The following is a 19,693-nucleotide window of genomic DNA, read 5'->3' on the forward strand; positions in this document are numbered from 1 at the left end:
AAATGATATATATATATATATATATATATATATATATATATATATATATATATATATATATATATATATATATATATATAATATTATATTATCTATTAGGGCTGTCAGATTAACACATTAACTTAATTAATTAGTTATTAAAAAATAATGCCATTAAAATATTTTAGCGCAGTTAACTGGCCTCGCCCCGAGACCTGAACATTATCTTACATTTCATACAGTTGACTGTTTACAAATATGATGCAGGGCAACAACTCCATAAATGCAGTTATGCCCTAAAATTCAAGATATTGGTGCAAAAATGCCCTTGTATGTGTTTTTGTCTCATATTTATATCATATGATAAGCGATATCACACGTGCAGCGAGAGCAATAGCATATCACACAAGTGCTGATTTTTTCCCCCCAAATATCACGAGTTTATACAGTATGTGATTTTATCAGCAGTTCAGCAGTTCAGTAAATAAGAAGTTGATATTGTGTTATATTTTAAACACAATAATATGGATTTTGCTCAATTAACATTACCTCATATTACCTTTAAAGCCATAGCAGAACTGTTGCGCGTCTCCGATCAACACAGCGGTGATTAGTTTCTGAATGAATCCGCGTGTTGAACGAATCGTGTGATCTTACATTAATAAAGAGAGTCGTTTACTTCATTCTTGAATTATTTAGCCGTTCAAATGAATGAATGACTCAAATATATTTAGCACCACCTGCTAGAGAGTATAATTTAATTAATAATAACAATGCGACAATGGCGACTGCACTGGAATCATGCTTAAAGAATGCCCGCATAAGCACTGCATATCCAAACACCTCAGTTGGCAGATTGTGCAAGTGTGTACCTCATCCGCTCGGAGGCAATGCAAAACTATAAATTCTAAACAATTATAGGGCTCGATTAATGCGGGGTTGTTTGCGGACTGAGTGTGCCTGCTGCATCTCCATCTCCGCCTACTCTTCATGATATACGACGAGCTCTAGGTGTGAACAGGAACATGTAAATCAAAATTATGAGCTAGCGGCAAAACACTTGTCAGTCTACACAAACTTATAAACATGCCTACGCCAACATGCATGTACATGTCAACTTATTTCGCAAGTATGGAGAATAGCGATAGATGGACGAACGCTGAAGTGCAGGCACTTTTAGCAAATGTAGCACTGCCAGTTATCGTTGGAGATTCTTAGTCCTCCTTTCCTTTCTTTCAAACGCTTTATGTATACGTCGACTTTCCATGTCCATTATTATGAAACCCGCGAGACACAACAAAAACACAGCTCCGATCACAGCGTCCTCCATCCTCCTGTTGTTAACGTTGTTCTTCTTTGTTTCTGTTGTTGAACGCAGCGCACAAATGACGTCGCTGTCGACCGGCTTACGTCACTTCTTAGTACACACTGTCGGTGCGAATGCAACCCTTTAAATAGTACTGGGAAATAGTTCGCGCAAAATCGTCCTAGTACTTCAGTATGTACATTTAGTTCTGGAACTAAAGCGGTGCGAAAAGGCGCTATTGAAGTCTTCTGTGGTTAATTTCTTCTGTTCAGTCCATCAAAATCAGACATCCGCGAGTAAAAACATGAACACACTGGAGAACTGCTTTATAGTAGAAACTGAAGTTGTAATCTCAGCTGGAAGTGACACTGACACTTTTCATGTTTAATACTGCAAAAAATATTTCAAATCTACTGTATAAAGAGTTGTATAATTAAACAAGACGTAACTTGACTGGAGCCCTGAACTGCTCATCTGGTGCAAACATATCCATATCACTATGATCAGATACTTTCTTAACTGCTGTTTTCTCACCACTGCCTTTTCTGTTGTATGTTCATTTTGATATTACGAGGAAAGCACACGGCACATATTATCATATTCATCTAAATGGGATGTTTGCTAACATAAGGATGTTATGTAGCTGCAAATGATGTGAAAAAGGTAATAAACCACCAAAACCCATTTGGTAACTGTCCAAACAAAAGGCTTTTAGAAAGAGATCAGTCCCCCTCTAAAAGTGCTGAGTGACTCCATTAGCCTGAGCTGTAGACTGTGCTAACAGAAACATTGTTAAATAAAACATGACTAGCCCAAAAAAGCAAAAAGAACAGTGTGTGCGATAGCTTGAAATGTGATGTAGTGGGCTTATCATAAGTCAAATAAACCCAAAGCAGCAATAACATATTGCTTTCCTATAGTGCAGCTCATTAATTAGTGATATATATTTAATCGTATAGCCTGAAACAAAATAAGTTAGGCAAAAAATAAACATCAGTGAAAGAAACCTACAAAAAATGCAAGCCGCCCATGACCTAGCAGGGCATGCGGCGGGATGCTTGAGCCTTTGAAAGAGAAGAGACTTGTTTCAACAAACAGAACATGGCCCATAAAACAACAAACCCAGACAGCACAGTGTACGGCATAACACTCTGAAGCCTTCCCATGCTTTCAGGCACAAGCTTAAAAAATGTATGACCCCCTCAGAAAATCTATTCTCCACAGCCGCAGGCAAAAGCCTTGCGTATCTCGCATGGGTTCTTGGCTAAAGCCAGCACATTAGAGTTTATATAGCTGGGATATTGTTTGGGTGCAAGTCGGCAGCCAAGGACAAGCTTTCTTTTCCCTCCGGTGGTCAGCACATGGTTTAAGTTTAGAAATCTAGGAAACAATTTAATGCTAATCAATCATACAAACACTTTAGAATTTTTTTATTTGAGCATTTGGATGTTTAAGAGTGGTTATTAATAATTATTATTAAAGAGATGGGTGTCAAAGATAAAACAGTTTTTTGGAAACTTTTTAAACGCATTATAATGTGTCAGAGTTCATAAAACATGTTTACAAACATACGCAGGGGAAAATATATTTTTTGCTAATCATTAATAATCATACACCTGCAAAACAAATGCTATCACTTCTCTAAATATCATCTTCCAAGCACCATTCAACAGCTTTATTGACGGAAATCAGAGCTATCGAGTAGAAATATGTAACATGTAGTAGCAAAAATCGGCAATATATTTTTACAGTATTCATTTTAATCTTAGTTAATAACTACACATGTGTTCTTTGTTTGCTCATGTTGGCAACTTTTGATTGTGGAAATGTATTAGCAAATGTTTACACTAATAATAAGATTAATAAAGTTTTACGTTCATGTTAACTACACTGAAAAAAAATTGAAAGGATTTACTTTGAAACCATTTAAGTTTGAAACTCACAACCTGATAGTAAGTTAGTAAAAATGGCACAGATACAGCAAGTAAAGCACTGAATTAAACATGAACTAAACAAATTAAACATTTTGAAGTAGAAAGACCGAAATAGTATTTCTGTCAGGACCACTATCGTCAACGATGATTGACAATTAGCATACAGTTTGTATTGGCGGTATGGTTCTGTTCTGGGCAAGAACTCCCTGCGCATCCATGCAGCCTAGCATGGAGGAGAGCAGTGATAACCCCCCAGGGTAAACAGAACAGAACCAACATGAATGTATTGCAGATACTGTTAAGTTCAATAATTTTATGTACACATTTTAGAATTAGTCTGATTCAAAGGAGAATCAGAAGACTGAATCCTGACTGACAGAGGAGGAGCTGGGGATGGAGGGGGGTAATTAGCTATTGAGCAATGCAAAAACTGCTGATAATACTGAGGGACCTTATATATGAATGCTTAGATAGGTGTCGTATTCCCATAGGTTGATGGGGATCAGCTGAGAGTCAGCTGATGCGAGCTTGACTAACGTGAACTGCCAGAATTAACGCTTACGCTTGATTTTCTTGTAAAATGCACTCCAATAATGACAAAAAAGTAATGTAGTTACTATTGTTAACAAATAAGACCTTATTCTAAAGTGTTACCAAATATTCCATAACTGACTGTGAATGGAATGCAGTAACAATCACAGGAATCTTACCAAAACATTCCAAAACTAAATGACATTTCAACTCAATTCACTCAATTCTAATACAGTATATACTGTAAAAATCGATAACATTTTAAATTAGGGAACACATATTTACTAATAACTAAGAGTTTTCCCTCAGTAAACTCCTAATTTGCTGCTTACTGATATTAAGTAAGGTAGTTATTGGTAAGGTAGCACCCTCAGCACCCCTACTTCCTGCAGTAATGGTGAGCGATGAAGAAAAGTGAAGATATGAGAAATGAAAAAGGAAATTAATTATCTGGACGAGCAGGGCCTCGCCGCAGGAGTTAATGTACACTGTTTGTCTTCTTGCATTCTTTTATGCCCCATCTTTCCAGTGCTCATCCATATCGAGATAAACAGTTCGGCATGTCTGGATGGCTCCCCGATCAAAGCCTTACACCTTACACCTTTCCCATGAAAACCCTATGAGAATGTCAGGCCATGATATGTAACTTCTCGAGGTGCAAACACCCATTGAAGCTTGGGTCACTAAGATGAGCCCCTTCAAAAATGATATCTACTTATTTCTGACTTGAAGCTGTTGGAAGCAATTCTTAGGAATACCACACATTAAATGTCTGGATTTCACTGAAAGAGGTGTCTTGAAATCACACCTGTCTCTTGTAGGGGGGAAAAGTGTCAGGGAAAATGTAATTTTTTGGAAACTATGCTAAAATTGGACAACTAAAGGCTGGTTCTAGACGTGTATGGAGACTGCAATTAATATCTCATTTAGCAATACCCACAAAACATTCTCAAATATCGGTGCATTTCATTGAAGGAGAAACCAAACACAAACTCCAGCTGCTGGTCTTCAGGATATCACTATAGAGTGCAACAGCATCTGAACACTTTTTCAGTGGGGATTAAAAGGTTTTTTTTAAAAGTCTTTGTTAAAAAGGTATAAGACATAAGCCAAAGGAACCAGCTATGAGGTGAACCACAACATTAGAAACTTTGAAAAAGGCAAAAAAAGACGATGACTGTTTAACAAGGGAAAGAACTACAAGCTGATACAGCATTGTAAATTACGTAAATAAAAATGTATTGTAAGTTTATTGCAAAATACGCTAAATATAGTTTGAGAGTGTAGGGAAACTCTATTACATCATTCACAGTGCATCATGGGATTGGGCGGTTCTTTTGGCACATTTTACTTGTCACAATTCTCTAATTGGTGGAGATTTCTTTGCTGAATCATGGGTAAAGTAATTTTTCACCAGAAATTCTGCTGTTAAACATAATTATAAAAAAGAATAGGTTGAAATAATTCAGGCTGATGACTTTAACAAAAGCATATACCACTGATTAACAACATTGTATCTCACAAGTAGGTTTGCCTCTAAAGTTTTTATTGTTAGCGTTAACAATTGGATTTTTACTTACGGAACCCAAAAGTTCCATAAGTATGAAAAGTATGAAATGACACTTTGCTACAATGTAAAGTAGTGAGTGTACAGCTTGTATAACAGTGTAAATTTGCTGTCCCCTCAAAATAACTCAACACACAGCCATTAATGTCTAAACTGCTGGCCACAAAAGTGAGTACACCCCTAAGTGAAAATGTCCAAATTGGGCCCAATTAGCCATTTTCTCTCCCTGGTGTCATGTGACTCATTAGTGTTACAAGGTCTCAGGTGTGAATGGGGAGCAGGTGTGTTAAATTTGGTTTAACTCTCTCATACTGGTCACTGGAAGTTCAACATGGCACCTCATGGCTAAGAACTCTCTGAGGATCTGAAAAAAATAATTGTTGCTCTACATAAAAATGGCGTAGGCTATAAGAAGATTGCCAAGACCCTGAAACTGAGCTGCAGCACGGTGGCCAAGACCATACAGCGGTTTAACAGGACAGGTTCCACTCAGAACAGGTCTTGCCATGGTCGACCAAGGTCGTGTGTGGCGGCAACCAGGTGAGGAGTACAAAGACAAGTGTGTCTTGCCTACAGTCAAGCATGGTGGTGAGGGTGTCACGGTCTGGGGCTGCATGAGTGCGGCCGGCACTGGGGAGCTACAGTTCATTGAGAGAACCATGAATGCCAACATGTACTGTGACATACTGAAGCAGAGCATGATCCCCTCCCTTCGGAGACTGGGCCGCAGGGCAGTATTCCAACATGATAACGACCCCAAACACACCTCCAAGACGACCACTGCCTTGCTAAAGAAGCTGAGGGTAAAGGTGATGGATTGGCCAAGCATGTCTCCAGACCTAAACCCTATTGAGCATCTCAAGCTCTCTAACATCCACCAGCTCTGTGATGTCGTCATGGAGGAGTCGAAGAGGACTCCAGTGGCAACCTGTGAAGCTCTGGTGAACTCCATGCCCAAGAGGGTTAAGGCAGTGCTGGAAAATAATGGTGGGTGCACAAAATATTGACACTTTGGGCCCAATTTGGACATTTTCACTTAGGAGTGTACTCACTTTTGTGGCCAGCGGTTTAGACATTAATGGCTGTGTGTTGTGTCATTTTGAGGGGACAGCAAATTTACACTGTTATACAAGCTGTACACTCACTACTTTACATTGTAGCAAAGAGTCATTTCTTCAGTGTTGTCAACATGAAAAGATATAATAAAATATTTACAAAAATGTGAGGGGTGTACTCACTTCTGTGAGATACTGTATATGACATTCCTACAAAATCTCTAGGCCACAATTCAACAGACGACTTGGACTGATTCAAGCATTTGTGCTACTCAAACTGCTATCACATAGACTGCATTCCATTACTGCCCATAGACTTCAAAACAGTTCAGTTAAACAAGTGAATGATTTAGACTAAAGTTATTCATACGCCTGTCTGTTCCACTCAGCTCAGGAACATGAAGCCTCCCGTGAGACTTACACATCTATTACAGCTGAACTTAGCTAACAATGCAGTGCTAATTGACATTACTTCTTCATCCACCTGCATGATCATCCAAAATCATTAGTGGAACTAAATAAATTGATTTCTAAACCTCAAAAAGACTAGAGAAACAGCCTCAGGACTGGTTTCTCAGAGCCAAATTAACCAAGTCCTGAACTGCACTGCAGTTTGAAGTGTGATTCTTCATCAATATCTCCAACCAAGAATAACATTAAAGCAGCGTCCTTGAAAAAAAAATCCCTCAGTCTAACATCGCTCTGCTCTTCTTTTGAGCTAACATGTTGAGAACTATTTGTAGCACATGATACAGTATTGCAACACAAACGCAACCTGTTTAAATTCAGATTAAACCTTCAGGGGAATAAACTGAATTCAGAAAATATCAAATCACTTTTAAAACCCTCTTCAGAAGCCCGCTGCGTAAAATCATTCTGAGGGTCTTGTTGAGTTGGGCCTGGTGACGTCAGCAATTAAAGGATAAAGGAAATGAATGGCTATCAGACAGTGTGCAGGACAGGAAGTTATGCACACGCAAACAGGAAGCGGACAGGGGTTCGGCTGTTTTCTGCGACCCTGCTGTGTTTATTTGTGTTGTTCGCTTGTGTTATATGCTACATTTTTAACCATGCAAATATTGAATTTACAAATGCAGACTTTTTGGGAAGCAGTACTGGGAAATTTGTGGTGTTGGAATGAAGTGAGAGATGTCAGCGGTGACACAGTATGTCAGCAGTATGAGCTGCTGCTATTTTGGACTCGCAGTCTCCTTTTTAAAACACCACAACAGTTAAACTTCCCTCAGCATGCAAGAAAGGTCTGGTGCTGCCGTCCCAGAGCTAATCAAATGAAATACGGGTCAGAACTTGAGCACTTCATAGATTTTTGCCAGTTAACTTAATACTTTGTCCATGTTTAAACTACCATTCAAAAGTTTGAGGTAGATTTTTTTTCATGTTTTTGAAAAAAGTCTCTTATGCTCATCAAGGCTGCATTTATTTGATCAAAAATACAGTGAAAAACAGTAATATTGTGAAATATTATTACAATTTAAAATAACACTTTTCTATTTGAATATATTTCAAAATAAAATGTATTCATGTGATGCAAAGCTGAATTTTCAGCATCATTACTCCAGTCTTCAGTGTCTCATGATCATTCAGAAATCAGTCTAAAATGCTGTAAATAATTTAATGGAAACTGATTTTTTTTTTCCAGGATTCTTTCATGAATAGAAAGTTCAAATTTTGTATCAATGTAAGTCTTTACGGTCACTTTGATCAGCTTAGGTCACCCTTACTGAATAAAACCATTAAGTTCTTTTCAAATAATAATAATAAAATCTTCACTGACCCCAAACCTAAGTGTATATTCCCACAATTCTTAAACTTTCTTCACAAGAACAAACTCAGGTCGTCTACTTACTCAGCAGAACTAATAATTATAATGAATTCCCCTGAATTAATACATAAACAATCTCGATAAAGAGCAAAGCAGGTTTAAAAAGAGGTTTAATAGCATGTGGATGAGTACTGCCCATAATTGGTTCTGACAATATTATCATTTTAAAAACAGTCCTGTAATTGTATGAATTTCATTAAAATAACAGTCATCAAATAATAGGCCCATTTAGCCATTCCCCTCCCTCATAGACGTGCTGGAAGATCTCAAGAAAGCAGCACACGGTTGGTCTAATTAGTTGAGTTTGAACTCTTCCTGCTGTGCATTTACACAGAAGACACGCTCCAGTTTAAAAGGTTCCAGGACCATTGCAGTTCAGCACATCTGTTATTACATTAAAGGCTTTATCTCTAATATCTGATTTTTTTTTATAAATAAAGATGCTCCTTACAAGTCAAGGTCTTGTGGGATACAAAAAGCAATAAGAATGGATCTTTGACTTTTCCTCATGTCACCTTGTCAGGATGAAATATGGTAGTGACAATGTATTGATACAAATTACTTGCATGAGAACATACAGGTTTAATCAATATTCCTATCAGCAAATGACCTGTTTAGGGAAGATTTGCAAGCATGGGCATGACATGCAAAGCATGCTGTTGTTCTTGCTGAAATTTCCATAGCCAGATAACACAGTTTGAACACTGAGCAGTTCGCTTGGAACAACCCATATAGTTCTACAACCTGAAAATCACATAACTATGAATCTAAAAGTCTTGCATTTATTCCAGCTCCTTCAAACACACACACACATATGACCAATAGCATGATGCTCAGAATGTCTTGTTTGGCAAAAGTAACAGCAGTCTGCTTGGATTAAACCAACATGTGATTCTCTGATGTATTGCATTGCTTTTAATGGGATTGAATGGTCTTTCTGATCCGAAGCACTGCTGACACAGCACTGAACCTGCATTACACCTATCATCATCTTCATCACCGCTATTATAGATAGGTACAGAAGGGCTGTAGTAAAAACATACTGATGACAGATCAGATATTTCAGAGCGCATTTGGAAAGGTGTGTATGTAATTAACAGCCCGCATCCACAATAATGCATGAACCCTTCAGGAAATCTGATGCAACCCCGATCTCTGAAACCCGGCATGTCGCATGGAGATGGAAAGGCTGCACGCGGAAATCAGCACACACTCTCACACACACTCTCTCTCACACACACACACACACACTGGCAGTGCGCTGCACTTACTAAACTAACAATAAATGGGCCATCAGACATGTTTCTTGAGCAGCAAATCAGCATATTAGAATGATTTCTGAAGGATCGTGCGACACTGAAGACTGGAGCAATGATGCTGAAAATTCAGCTTTACATAACAGGAATAAACTCAGTTTTAAAGTAAGTACTTTTGATCAAATAAATGGAGTTTTGGTGAGCATGAGAATTAAGTATTCCAATCTTTTGACTGGGTAGTGTAATTCTAAACAATTCAAAGTGTTAGTCTTACCTTTTCTGTCCCTCCGTTAAGGAGGATCTCAAGGCTTTCAGATACACAGACTGATGGTTTGGCACCTCCAGCTGTTGTCCTTTAGTCCAGCAGTGACTCCAGAAGATGTCCGCGTCCACTGGGACCGTCCTCACGCGGCATAAGAGCACAGGCGCATCTGTCTCCAGCTCTCCACCCTCCTCATCTTCACACCCCATACACCCAGCACACCTCTGAGGCTCGGACACATCATAGCTCTGGATAAAGAAGAGTTTAGGCTTGCCTGCCAGGCCCGGGCAGGAGTCTGAGGTGAAGAGGCGCCTGACAGTGTCCAGGCTCAGTCCTGGACCGTGAGAGTCAGTGGCCAGCAGATCTGAAGAGCGGCTTCGGCTGATAATGCAGCAGACAAAAGCAGACGCTCTATGGTGACCCTGCTGATGAGCCACTTCCCTCAGAGTGGACTGCACGTCTCTCGCACTCAGCAGCTTGTGCGTGATCACATGAAAGTTTAAGGCCTTAAATATTTGCTCCAGCTCATCTGTAAGGAAAAGAGAAGCCATTACCAGAAGGTAATGTGATTTCTTTCAAAACTAAGTGGTAGTAATAGTACTAATCACCAAACAGATATTTACATTCGAATGACTTCCAATTTTCAACTAAATAAATTCTGGTCAGATAATAGTCTGCTATTAAATATACTAGTCATTACAATTACAATTGCTAAATGGAAATGGCTCATCCTGTTGTGTTTTGGTGATTAAACTAAAATTTGTCATTTCACAAAATACAAATAAATAAATAAAGTTTGTGCTAGGAAAAGAAACACCAATAGAATAGTAGCTTTTGGATAAACCACTTTTAGAAAAAGTTTTGTACTGAGAATTGAATCCACACTGAAAAACAGTAGCAGATTAAAAACTCAGTGAAAGAATCATTAATATTGGTTATTTACAGTACAATTCAGTGGTTTGGGGTCAGTAAGATTTTTTTTAAAGAAATGAATACTTGTATTCAGCAAGGATGCATTAAAATGATCAAAAGTGAAATCAAATACTTTAACATTGTTACGTAAGATTATTATTTCATGTTCATCAAAGAATCCAGAAAAAAAGTATCATGGTTTCTACATAAATATTAAGCAACACAACTGTTTTTAACACTGATAATAATAAAAATGTTTCTTGATCAGCAAATGATTAGAGTGATTGCTGAAGGATCATGTGACACTGAAGACTGGAGTAATGATGCTGAAAATTCAGCTTTGATCACAGGAATAAATTACATTTTAATATATATTCAAATAGAAAACAGTTGTTTTAAATTGTAATAATATTTCACAATATTACTGTTTTTCCTGTATTTTTGATCCAATAAATGCAGCCTTGATTTACATAAGAATCTTCTTTCAAAGACATTTTAAGTAGAACGTTTGAACAGTAGAGTAAACTGCATAAGATCAGTGATTTCTCACCTCCTTCAGTGCCGACACAGTCTATGATTAAACACACTCCTCTGGGATCACTCGGCATGCTGTACACTTCCTCCTGCTGCTGGAGATCAAATCAGCACATGTCAGTTTTGGCCCACTGATCTGTTATAGATTATTGCTTTGACCACGTTCAACACTTGATAATAATCCATCACAGTGGCATTTTCACCCACAATAACAGTTTCACTTATATTTGGAGTCTGCACTCACAGTGTGTAACTAGGAAATAATGTTAATGCTTGCCTTGGATAACAGGAGAACAACAATATTATCCTAAATGCAAAACTGTCATTTTAGCAATATGGTCAAGGAAAGAAAAGAAAAGGAACCTTTTTTTAAATTAAAATTCTACTGGTTTCATAATGAACCAGCTGAGCATCAGTGCTCCTTGTATTGAACGGATATATAGTAAATCTTTAAAGCATATCATACATATTGAACATATTTTTAATTCATAAGAAAATTAATTAGTTTCATTTAATATATACGTTTGTGTGTGTGTGCACATTTTTGTGATTAATGAGTGAGCCATTCAGTCATTCATTCAACCGATTCGTTCAAAGGCTGATTCATTCATTTGCAAAGCTGACTTGTGTTTAAAAATGGCTCACTGAACCATTAGCGAACTTGCACAGAAACAGACAATATTGAGAATATTGTCTAAAATGTAACACAGCCGAGCCATATATTTTTTTCTTCCCCCGATATTATTTGCACCTTTACCTTAAAGGTCAACAGATCAACCGCGAGCTCTTATTTCAGTGTTGCTGTTAATATTGTGGCTATTTTAACAAATAGTTAATTCAGTACAACAGCATAGAGTTAAAGAGTTTGAACTTCTAACTCGACTGAATCTGCACGCGAAAGTGAGAAAGTGTTCTCGCTCCGTCCAAGCAATAAATGCACGTCCTTGAATGCTGCCAGAATTACAGTTTGAAATCAGTCAGAGCTACAGAAATGCATCTTTGAAAAGCAAATCTCCATATTATGCATAGGCTACTTTCTATCAGACCTAGTTTTGACGTCCTTCAGGGGGATCATGCTTTCTTTAGGGGGGCCAGACCCCTCCAGACCCCCAGTAATTCGCAACCTGCTCATATCATACTTCCGATATTCGTCTACCCTATAAGACCCGTAATAATAATAATAATAACAACATAGCAAGCGCTTGTCAAAATAGCACGTTCCTATATCGTAGGCTATTAAATAGGCTATAGCCTATTAAATTAATATCGCATCTAGTAAAGACTATTTAAGGCTTTCTATCTTTTATATTAGTTTTGATGACAGTCAGTTGTACTAGGCTAAATTAACAATACATTTAGTCGCATTTACAGCGTAAAACTTAATAGTTACAAATAATATTACTATATGTGTATGTCATTCTAAAACTATGATTTAAAAAAAGCAACCTATATGTGGCTACGTGTTTTATGTGTGGAGATTAAGTCAATAACTTCGAATATTCTCGCATTAAAAGACAAAACTGTAAACCTTACCTCCAGGGAGCCGTTCTTCTGATTGAACGGAGCATCTGCTCGCGAACTAATAGCGGTAATGACACTTTTACAGCTTCGAAATGGAACCGGAACAAGTGCGAAACAGAACGTTCCTCTGCTACGTAATTCAAGTGCGTGCTTATTTTGGGCATTTAGCCAAATTTGCGGGGGTTTTTTTTGTTGTTGTTGGATTATATAAATTGGGGAGAAAGTGAACACACTACATATTCTCATATTTAACTTACTCCCTCCTATCATGCTAGATTACAGTAAAATATCTGACACCGTTGTACACCAAAATTCACAGTTGCATTGCTTATACTGATGTGCCTGCATTTGGTTCCAATAATACTTAAAGGTTATGTTTGATGACATCTAAAGATGTACCAACTTCTCTTGGTCAAACTGTTATATAAAAGGATTCTATGAACATTTTCACTGCAGAACAAATACTATAACCAGCCTTTTACAAGCGAAACTTCATATCACATAAAACCGCAACTAAAAACTTACTGGATATGAAAAACCGTAAAACAATGTCTAGCAAGATAGTGTTAATAAGTAAGCTCCATCTAACTTCTGGTAATCTGTTCCTCTCCTGGTAGCCATTTCAGTTTAGCTGGAAGAGAAGTCCCCAGATTTGACCTTAATGATATTTTACACACACAGTTCCCCATTAAATTAAATATTAACCTTCCGATCTAATTGGCGGCATCTGTGCAATGCCAGAGACAATCATTTCGATTCATACCTCAGTATGCACAACAAAGCAAAAAGACACATACACTTTAAGCACACGACTTTAGAGAGGAAGTTAAGGATGTCATAGTCAGAATACTATCTTAGATTTGCATTCATGTTAATCTCTTCATATTCAGGAAATGCACCCCATTCAGGAAATGTAACTTGCAAATCACTGGTATTTATACTTATTTAAAGAATAGCATTTTACGATAGTAATTTCAAGTTAAATTAAGTTCTAAAGGTTGGACTATAATAGCCAATAAACATACCCAGCCCAATTCAATTAATTTATATTTATTTTACAGAATGGTCAAAGGAAACATAACCATGAATGAGCACAGGTATTAGGAAGCCTTTCACGGGCTAACGTCTTCATGGATAGACAACAACAGGCTTAAAACCTGCAGGAAACACAGAGTCCGGCAGCGACTGGCTCTACTGAGCTTCAGCCACGCTATTAGTGCTCGGACTTCTTTGGAGGGAAGAAAGCATACTCCACTGCCAGTGCCACTGCAAATGCTGCGAATCCTGTCTTAAATCCACGGAGGAGAACATTTCGGAAGGTAACTGGGACGCCAAAGCTGCCCGTATATCTCCACGCCTCATTCCTGCGAAAACAAACGTCGTCATCCTTTAGTCCCTTCATTTTCTTACTTTCATAATGTCCTGTTCTATAAAAATAAAATAATAAAGCACTGCTGACATTAAATGTACAGAAGGGTTTTAAATATTAAACATTTTATAACATATTTGACGGTTTGAGGATAATATAAGACTGAATGCACTGAAACGATGGCCTGTAAGTCACTTTAAGAGAAGTCATGTTCAATTTAAAGGGATAGTTCACCCCAAAAACAACATTTAAATTTGCTGAAAATATACTCACCCTCAGGTCATCCAAGATGTAGTAAGTAGACTGCTGTAGAGTTTGTTTCTTCATCAGAACAGATTTAGAGAAATGTAGCGTTACATCACTTGCTCACCAGTGGATGCTCTGCAGTGAATGGGTGCCGTCAGAATGAGAGTCCAAACAGCTGATAAAAACATCTAGCAATCCACACCAACTAACATCTTGTGAAGTGAAACGGTGCATGTTTGAAAGAAAAAATACTTGAGATGTTTTGTTTTACTTTAAAACTGTTGCTAGTGATGAGAGAAACGAAGCTTTTCGAAGCATTGAATCAATTGAACCAATTGCTTCAAAAAAATGATTTGATGTTTCGAAGCACTTGAAACAGCACATGCTGGCGACACCTGCTGGTGAAAACGTTGTAAAATCATCAAGAACAAACGGAAATGTTTTTTAAATACATAACAAGCACTAATATTTAATAGTATTTAAGTGTTTGTGTTTTATTGAAGTATAATCAAACCCTTAACACACAATGAACTCAATTATTTAATGAATTAATTGATTTATGTAATTTAATAAATTAAGTGTTTTCATTAGAGCGGTCTGTAAAACCAGCAGGCAAGAGTAGTGTTATCAGTCAGAAGGAGGAGGTGGATTTAATTCTATGGTAAGCTCATTTTTTTATTTTTAAGGTATGATGTGATTTGTAGGTTGAAAGTACTGAATGTTTTTACACATTTTTTAAACTATATAGCCATCTGTGTTAAAGGGAGGTTATCTTTTGTTTAACCCACAACAGCTGGCCCCGAATTCATTATTTTAATAGTAACATTTTGTGGGATTTCATATCACATGATTAACTAGGCAACCAGAAGTGGTTCAAGGGTTCACTTTGAGATCAACACCCCCTAGTGGTGAACCATCGGCGTTTCAAAACGTTTCGAACCCGTGCGACGTAACGAAGCTTCGTTTGCTAAAATCACGAGACCTGGCCGGTTTGATACGCGCTCCGAAACACTGATTCGAAACAAAAGATTGGCAAATGTTTCGAAGCTTCGTGAAGCAGTGTTTCGAACGCGCCCATCACCAACTGTTGCTTCTGGCTAAGATACGAGTCCTCTATTCATAATATTGCTTTCTCCAGTGAAAAAGGGTCTTGTCTGAATAAGGAGAGAAATATGCACAGATCAAGCACCGTTTACAAGAGAAAACGGTCTAAAATAGTTCTAATCAAATATGTGGGTGGATTTTGATGTGAGAGGAGAACAGGAGATGGGCTTTATCACTGGAGGAAGTGATATTATGGATTATGGACTCGTATTTCACCCAGAAGTGATGCTTTTACATTTACATCTTGATGGGTTTGTTTCTTATAACCACACCTTTTCACATCAGAAGATGTTAATTGATGGACTGGAGTCGTGTGGATTATTGTGATCCGTCTTTTGGATGAGACGTTAATCCGAGGTCCTGACTCTCTGTGGTCATTAAAAATCCCATGGCACTCATCGTAAAGAGTAGGGGTGTAACCCCGGTGTCATGGCCAAATCAATCATGGCCTCCTAATAATCCCCATCCACTTGATTGGCTCTATCTCTCTCTCCTCTCCACCTGTAGCTGGTGTGTGGTGAGCGTACTGGCGCCGCTGTCCTGTGGCTGCCGTCACATCATCCAAGTGGATGCTGCACACTGGTGGTGGTTGAGGAGAGACCTCCCATATGATTGTAAAGCGCTTTGGGTGTACAGCAATACACAATAAAGCGCTACATAAATGCATCATTCATTCATTATCCATGTTTTTATCAGCGGTTTGAACTCTCATTCTGACGGCACCCATTCACTGCACTGGTGAGCAAGTGTGATATAATGCTACATTTCTCCAAATCTGTTCTGATGAAGAAACAAACTCACCTACATCACGGATGCCCTTTTAATTTAACAAATTTTTGGGTGAACTATTCTCTTTATAACTCGCTTATATAATTCTAAATCGCAACACACAGGGGTGAGCCAGAATTTAAATGCACACTATATATTCAGATACTAATGTCATGGTGCATGCTATAGAGGACTCCAGGCAAACAATTCAGGAGCAACTGTATGATCTTACCGAGCCCAGGGGTCCCGGAGACCTCTTCGAGCAAGCCTCTGCTGGGTCATTTCCAGCGGCGTTCCTTCCCATTTCCACACTTTGTAGTCTGGCATGGACAATTTGCCATGTCCGTGATCCCCACCCATGACTGCTGTTGAAGACATCTCACCATTATTAATGCAACAGATGTAGAATTGGGAAGCTACGCAGCGTCTCTTTCAGTGTGTCAAGTTCGAGTCATTAGAGTCGACTCATCTGAATCACTTATGAACGAAGCGAGTCACCCAAAACCTATGGTTAAAATGTAGGCTAAAGCTTGTGCATAGGTGCAGTTAAACGCATATTTTGAGACTGCAACGTATCAGTTAGTTGTAGCTAAATGGTTTCACTAATTAGCTGCCCAGTCGTGTTAAACGACTGAAGTGTTCATAAACAGACAGAAACAACACAAGCGAACCAGCTCATGACAGCTAAGCCGCACAGACTGACTCTGGTGCCGTTTTCAGTAGCAAATACATCCTGCCTCTAGTTTAAACTAAAGTAAACTTACACGACAAGCGGTGTAAATCTTTTGTAAGTGTGTTAAATAGCAGAATAATTACCTTTTTATTTTACAGCAGTGACCTCCAATATGAACGCGCAGCCAATCCCGGAAGTTCAGTTTCTACTTCCTGTGACTAGTGAGCGTCACTGCGCTTTCGAAATAAATACGAAGTTAAATGAAACGGGTATACATATTGTACACGTGTGTATAAAAATGTTGAGTCGCTATTACAACAATCCGTTATTCAACCGTTCAGAAAAGATTTGAGCTACTCGATGTTTTTGATAACACAATGACAGCACTTTTATTTTGACACTTTTTTTTTCAACTTCCTGTTCACACGACTGAACGATTGGCGCATGCGCACTTTCAGTTTCCAAATCAATGGCCAGGGTGAAGTCGGGACCAGGGTAATTTTGTCGAAATGGTCTTGTTATACGTTCACAGAAGTTTCCTTAATACAACGTTTTTTTTTTTGTCCGTAGGCAGCAAAGTAAATACGTTTATACATCCCTAGTGACCCTGTGAAAGGTGACAAGCGCAACAACAACAAAAAACCCAGCAGGTTGTGTGGATTTTAGGTTCTATTGAATTGTACTTTCACTATGTGGAGGTCCTGAGGCACATCTCTGGGGTCCAGAAGTTTGACATGGGCATCCTATGCGTGGACAACCGCAGGATTCAGCGCTTCATCCACATCTACAGGAAGAAGAGGCAGCCCACAGCTGTGCTGGCCTTCCCTTACTGTGAGGCACAGCTGCTGTCACGCTCGAGTTGTTATTTGGCTATACACACTACTTTCCTCATTGACAGGAGGAAGTACATGGCCTGAAATGTGTTATATATAAACACTGGCCGTTGACAGGTGGCTAGAGCATGTCTTGGTTTTGGTGGCAGTTGAAGTAACCCATGTCTTGCCAGTTAAAGGAAAAATAATGGCTGAAGTTTGTGATTTTCCAAGGATCTGAGGCCAAATCCCATGTGCCCTCCAAAGAGAGGAGTATAACTTAGGCGACATCTTCTTAGGTGTAGAGTACGTAATGCAACAGTGTAAAGAGACATCCCAGGATCTTCATGAAGCACTTACAGTAAGAGAGATGTGTGGTTTCATCAGGTTTATATCTGTAGCCTGGCAGGAATGTCAAAGGTTTGTTCAAATGGCTTTTTCTGTGGCGTTGCGCAGGTGGTCACAGCTCATGGGATCTGCCACTTACTGGGGCACAGACACGAAACTGAAGAGGAGTGGAACGAGGTAGGCCACATTCACATTTCATTAGAGGATTGGCTCTAGTCTGTCACACCAATGGCTGAAAAATATATAAAACTGCTTGTGGGAACACAATGAGAACAGAACGAAAGCAGTGATTCTCAACTCTTTTCGAGATTCAGTAATATCCACAATATAAAAACAATGAAATGTACATACGATCAAATGGCATTAAATACTATGGCAAACTGGCATTTATGAAAAATAGCCGTCTACCTAAATTATAGTTGACAATTGTCCCGTTTTTTCTATTGTGTGCACCTGTTATTAAAAATATTGCAACTTGCAAAAATATAGGAAGTTAAGGTTTTAAATGAGAAGTCACTGCTAGAGTGAGAAAAGAAAAGAAAAAAAAAGCATTGTGTAGACTATTGAACTGAACCTTTTGTAACAAATAGCCCATCTTCTTATAAGTAGTTTGACTCTCTTCATTTATTTTTTTTTTTGACAGATGCAGCAGAAAGTAAGTTACATTCTCAGCGAGTTCAACAGGCAGCCACCTCGAGCCACTCACAAAGAGAAGCGCGTAGGACACCAGACCGATTCTTGAAAGAAACTCTTGGGCCGTAAATGGGTCCGGTGACACATTTGCTGCTAACACGCACTACTGAGAAGTCTGAATTAAAGCCAAATGAAAAACTCCTTTTTTTTCTAAATAAATTTTATTTAAAATGTGTTTAAGGAAGTCTGAATACTAAGCAATTAAGTCGAGCTTATACCACTGTTTCAGAGAACACCATACACACAATGTCCAACTCTTCCATGAACCTACTCGGATGATCGGAACAGAAAACATGAATACAGTGGTTACCAAAGACATGAAAATGAGAAGGACAGTACGGTACAAATCAGACAAAGAACAAGATCCTAAAATAAATAACATCAGCGGACTTCATGTGAAGCGCTCTCATCCGATGCTTCCTATATTCAGTAAAGAGCGTTTTTCATTTGAGGTCTTTCTGAAGACAGATATTCTACACAATGGCTGTGCAACTTCACACTGTAAAGCTCTATAGAGTAGAAAAAACTAAATTATTTCACTAGGTCTGTAGGTGTTGAAGAGGCATAAAGATTCTTAAAGTGAGATCTTTAAAAAAAGACAAGCTACATCCATACCACGGAGCTTGTTAGATTAACGGTTATAAAATAAGAATAAAACGACAAACAGTCATCAGTAAAGCCTTGAATATAAATCAGTACTATTCCAAGTCTCTCTTCATCGCTATAGGTCATATAAAAGCCAACTGGCAAAGCAAATATTGCACCACATTTTCAGCTGCATATCAAACAAGACAGACACCCCATATTCCACCCAAACATATACAAGAATAAATTTTTATATGCAATAGATCAGAAATTTAAAATTTGCAGAGGGGAAAGGGGAGAAAAAAAAATTATAGAGAACAAGCTCTCAATATTTCTTAATGCAAAAGTTTACCAGAGGGTCTTTTCAACAAAGTATTTAAAATAAAAAAACCAAC

General features: G+C 38.3%; 2 protein-coding genes and 1 long non-coding RNA gene across 4 annotated transcripts; 1 reads left to right on the forward strand and 2 right to left on the reverse strand.

The window, feature by feature from the left end:
- Positions 1–9,739: 9,739 nt before the first annotated feature.
- LOC107549773 (CASP8 and FADD-like apoptosis regulator) lies at positions 9,740–11,271 on the reverse strand. Its single transcript, XM_016230948.1, has 2 exons — positions 11,196–11,271; positions 9,740–10,262 (listed from the first exon to the last, which is right to left on the reverse strand). Exons 1-2 carry the CDS (start codon positions 11,251–11,253, stop codon positions 9,742–9,744), a joined length of 579 nt encoding a protein of 192 aa, XP_016086434.1. The 5' UTR covers positions 11,254–11,271; the 3' UTR covers positions 9,740–9,741.
- A 2,463-nt stretch (positions 11,272–13,734) lies between these two features.
- On the reverse strand, positions 13,735–17,217 carry LOC107549774 (NADH dehydrogenase [ubiquinone] 1 beta subcomplex subunit 3-like). 2 transcript variants are annotated; one of them, XM_016230950.1, is made up of 3 exons: positions 17,004–17,217; positions 16,420–16,549; positions 13,735–14,064 (listed from the first exon to the last, which is right to left on the reverse strand). In XM_016230950.1, the coding sequence occupies exons 2-3, from the start codon at positions 16,545–16,547 to the stop codon at positions 13,914–13,916; spliced, it is 279 nt and encodes a 92-aa protein (XP_016086436.1). In that variant the 5' UTR covers positions 16,548–16,549; positions 17,004–17,217; the 3' UTR covers positions 13,735–13,913. The 2 variants fall into 2 exon arrangements, with proteins under 2 accessions (XP_016086436.1, XP_016086435.1); XM_016230949.1 differs by having other exon boundaries at positions 16,420–16,552; positions 17,004–17,215.
- An 80-nt stretch (positions 17,218–17,297) lies between these two features.
- Positions 17,298–19,688, forward strand: LOC107549775 (uncharacterized). The gene is made up of 3 exons (XR_001604600.1): positions 17,298–18,033; positions 18,129–18,197; positions 18,664–19,688. It is a non-coding gene; the product is annotated as an uncharacterized lncRNA (long non-coding RNA).
- The last annotated feature ends 5 nt before the right edge of the window (positions 19,689–19,693 follow it).

Source organism: Sinocyclocheilus grahami, unplaced genomic scaffold (assembly GCF_001515645.1).
Source record: "Sinocyclocheilus grahami isolate Dianchi unplaced genomic scaffold, SAMN03320097.WGS_v1.1 scaffold380.1, whole genome shotgun sequence".
NCBI lineage: Eukaryota > Metazoa > Chordata > Actinopteri > Cypriniformes > Cyprinidae > Sinocyclocheilus > Sinocyclocheilus grahami.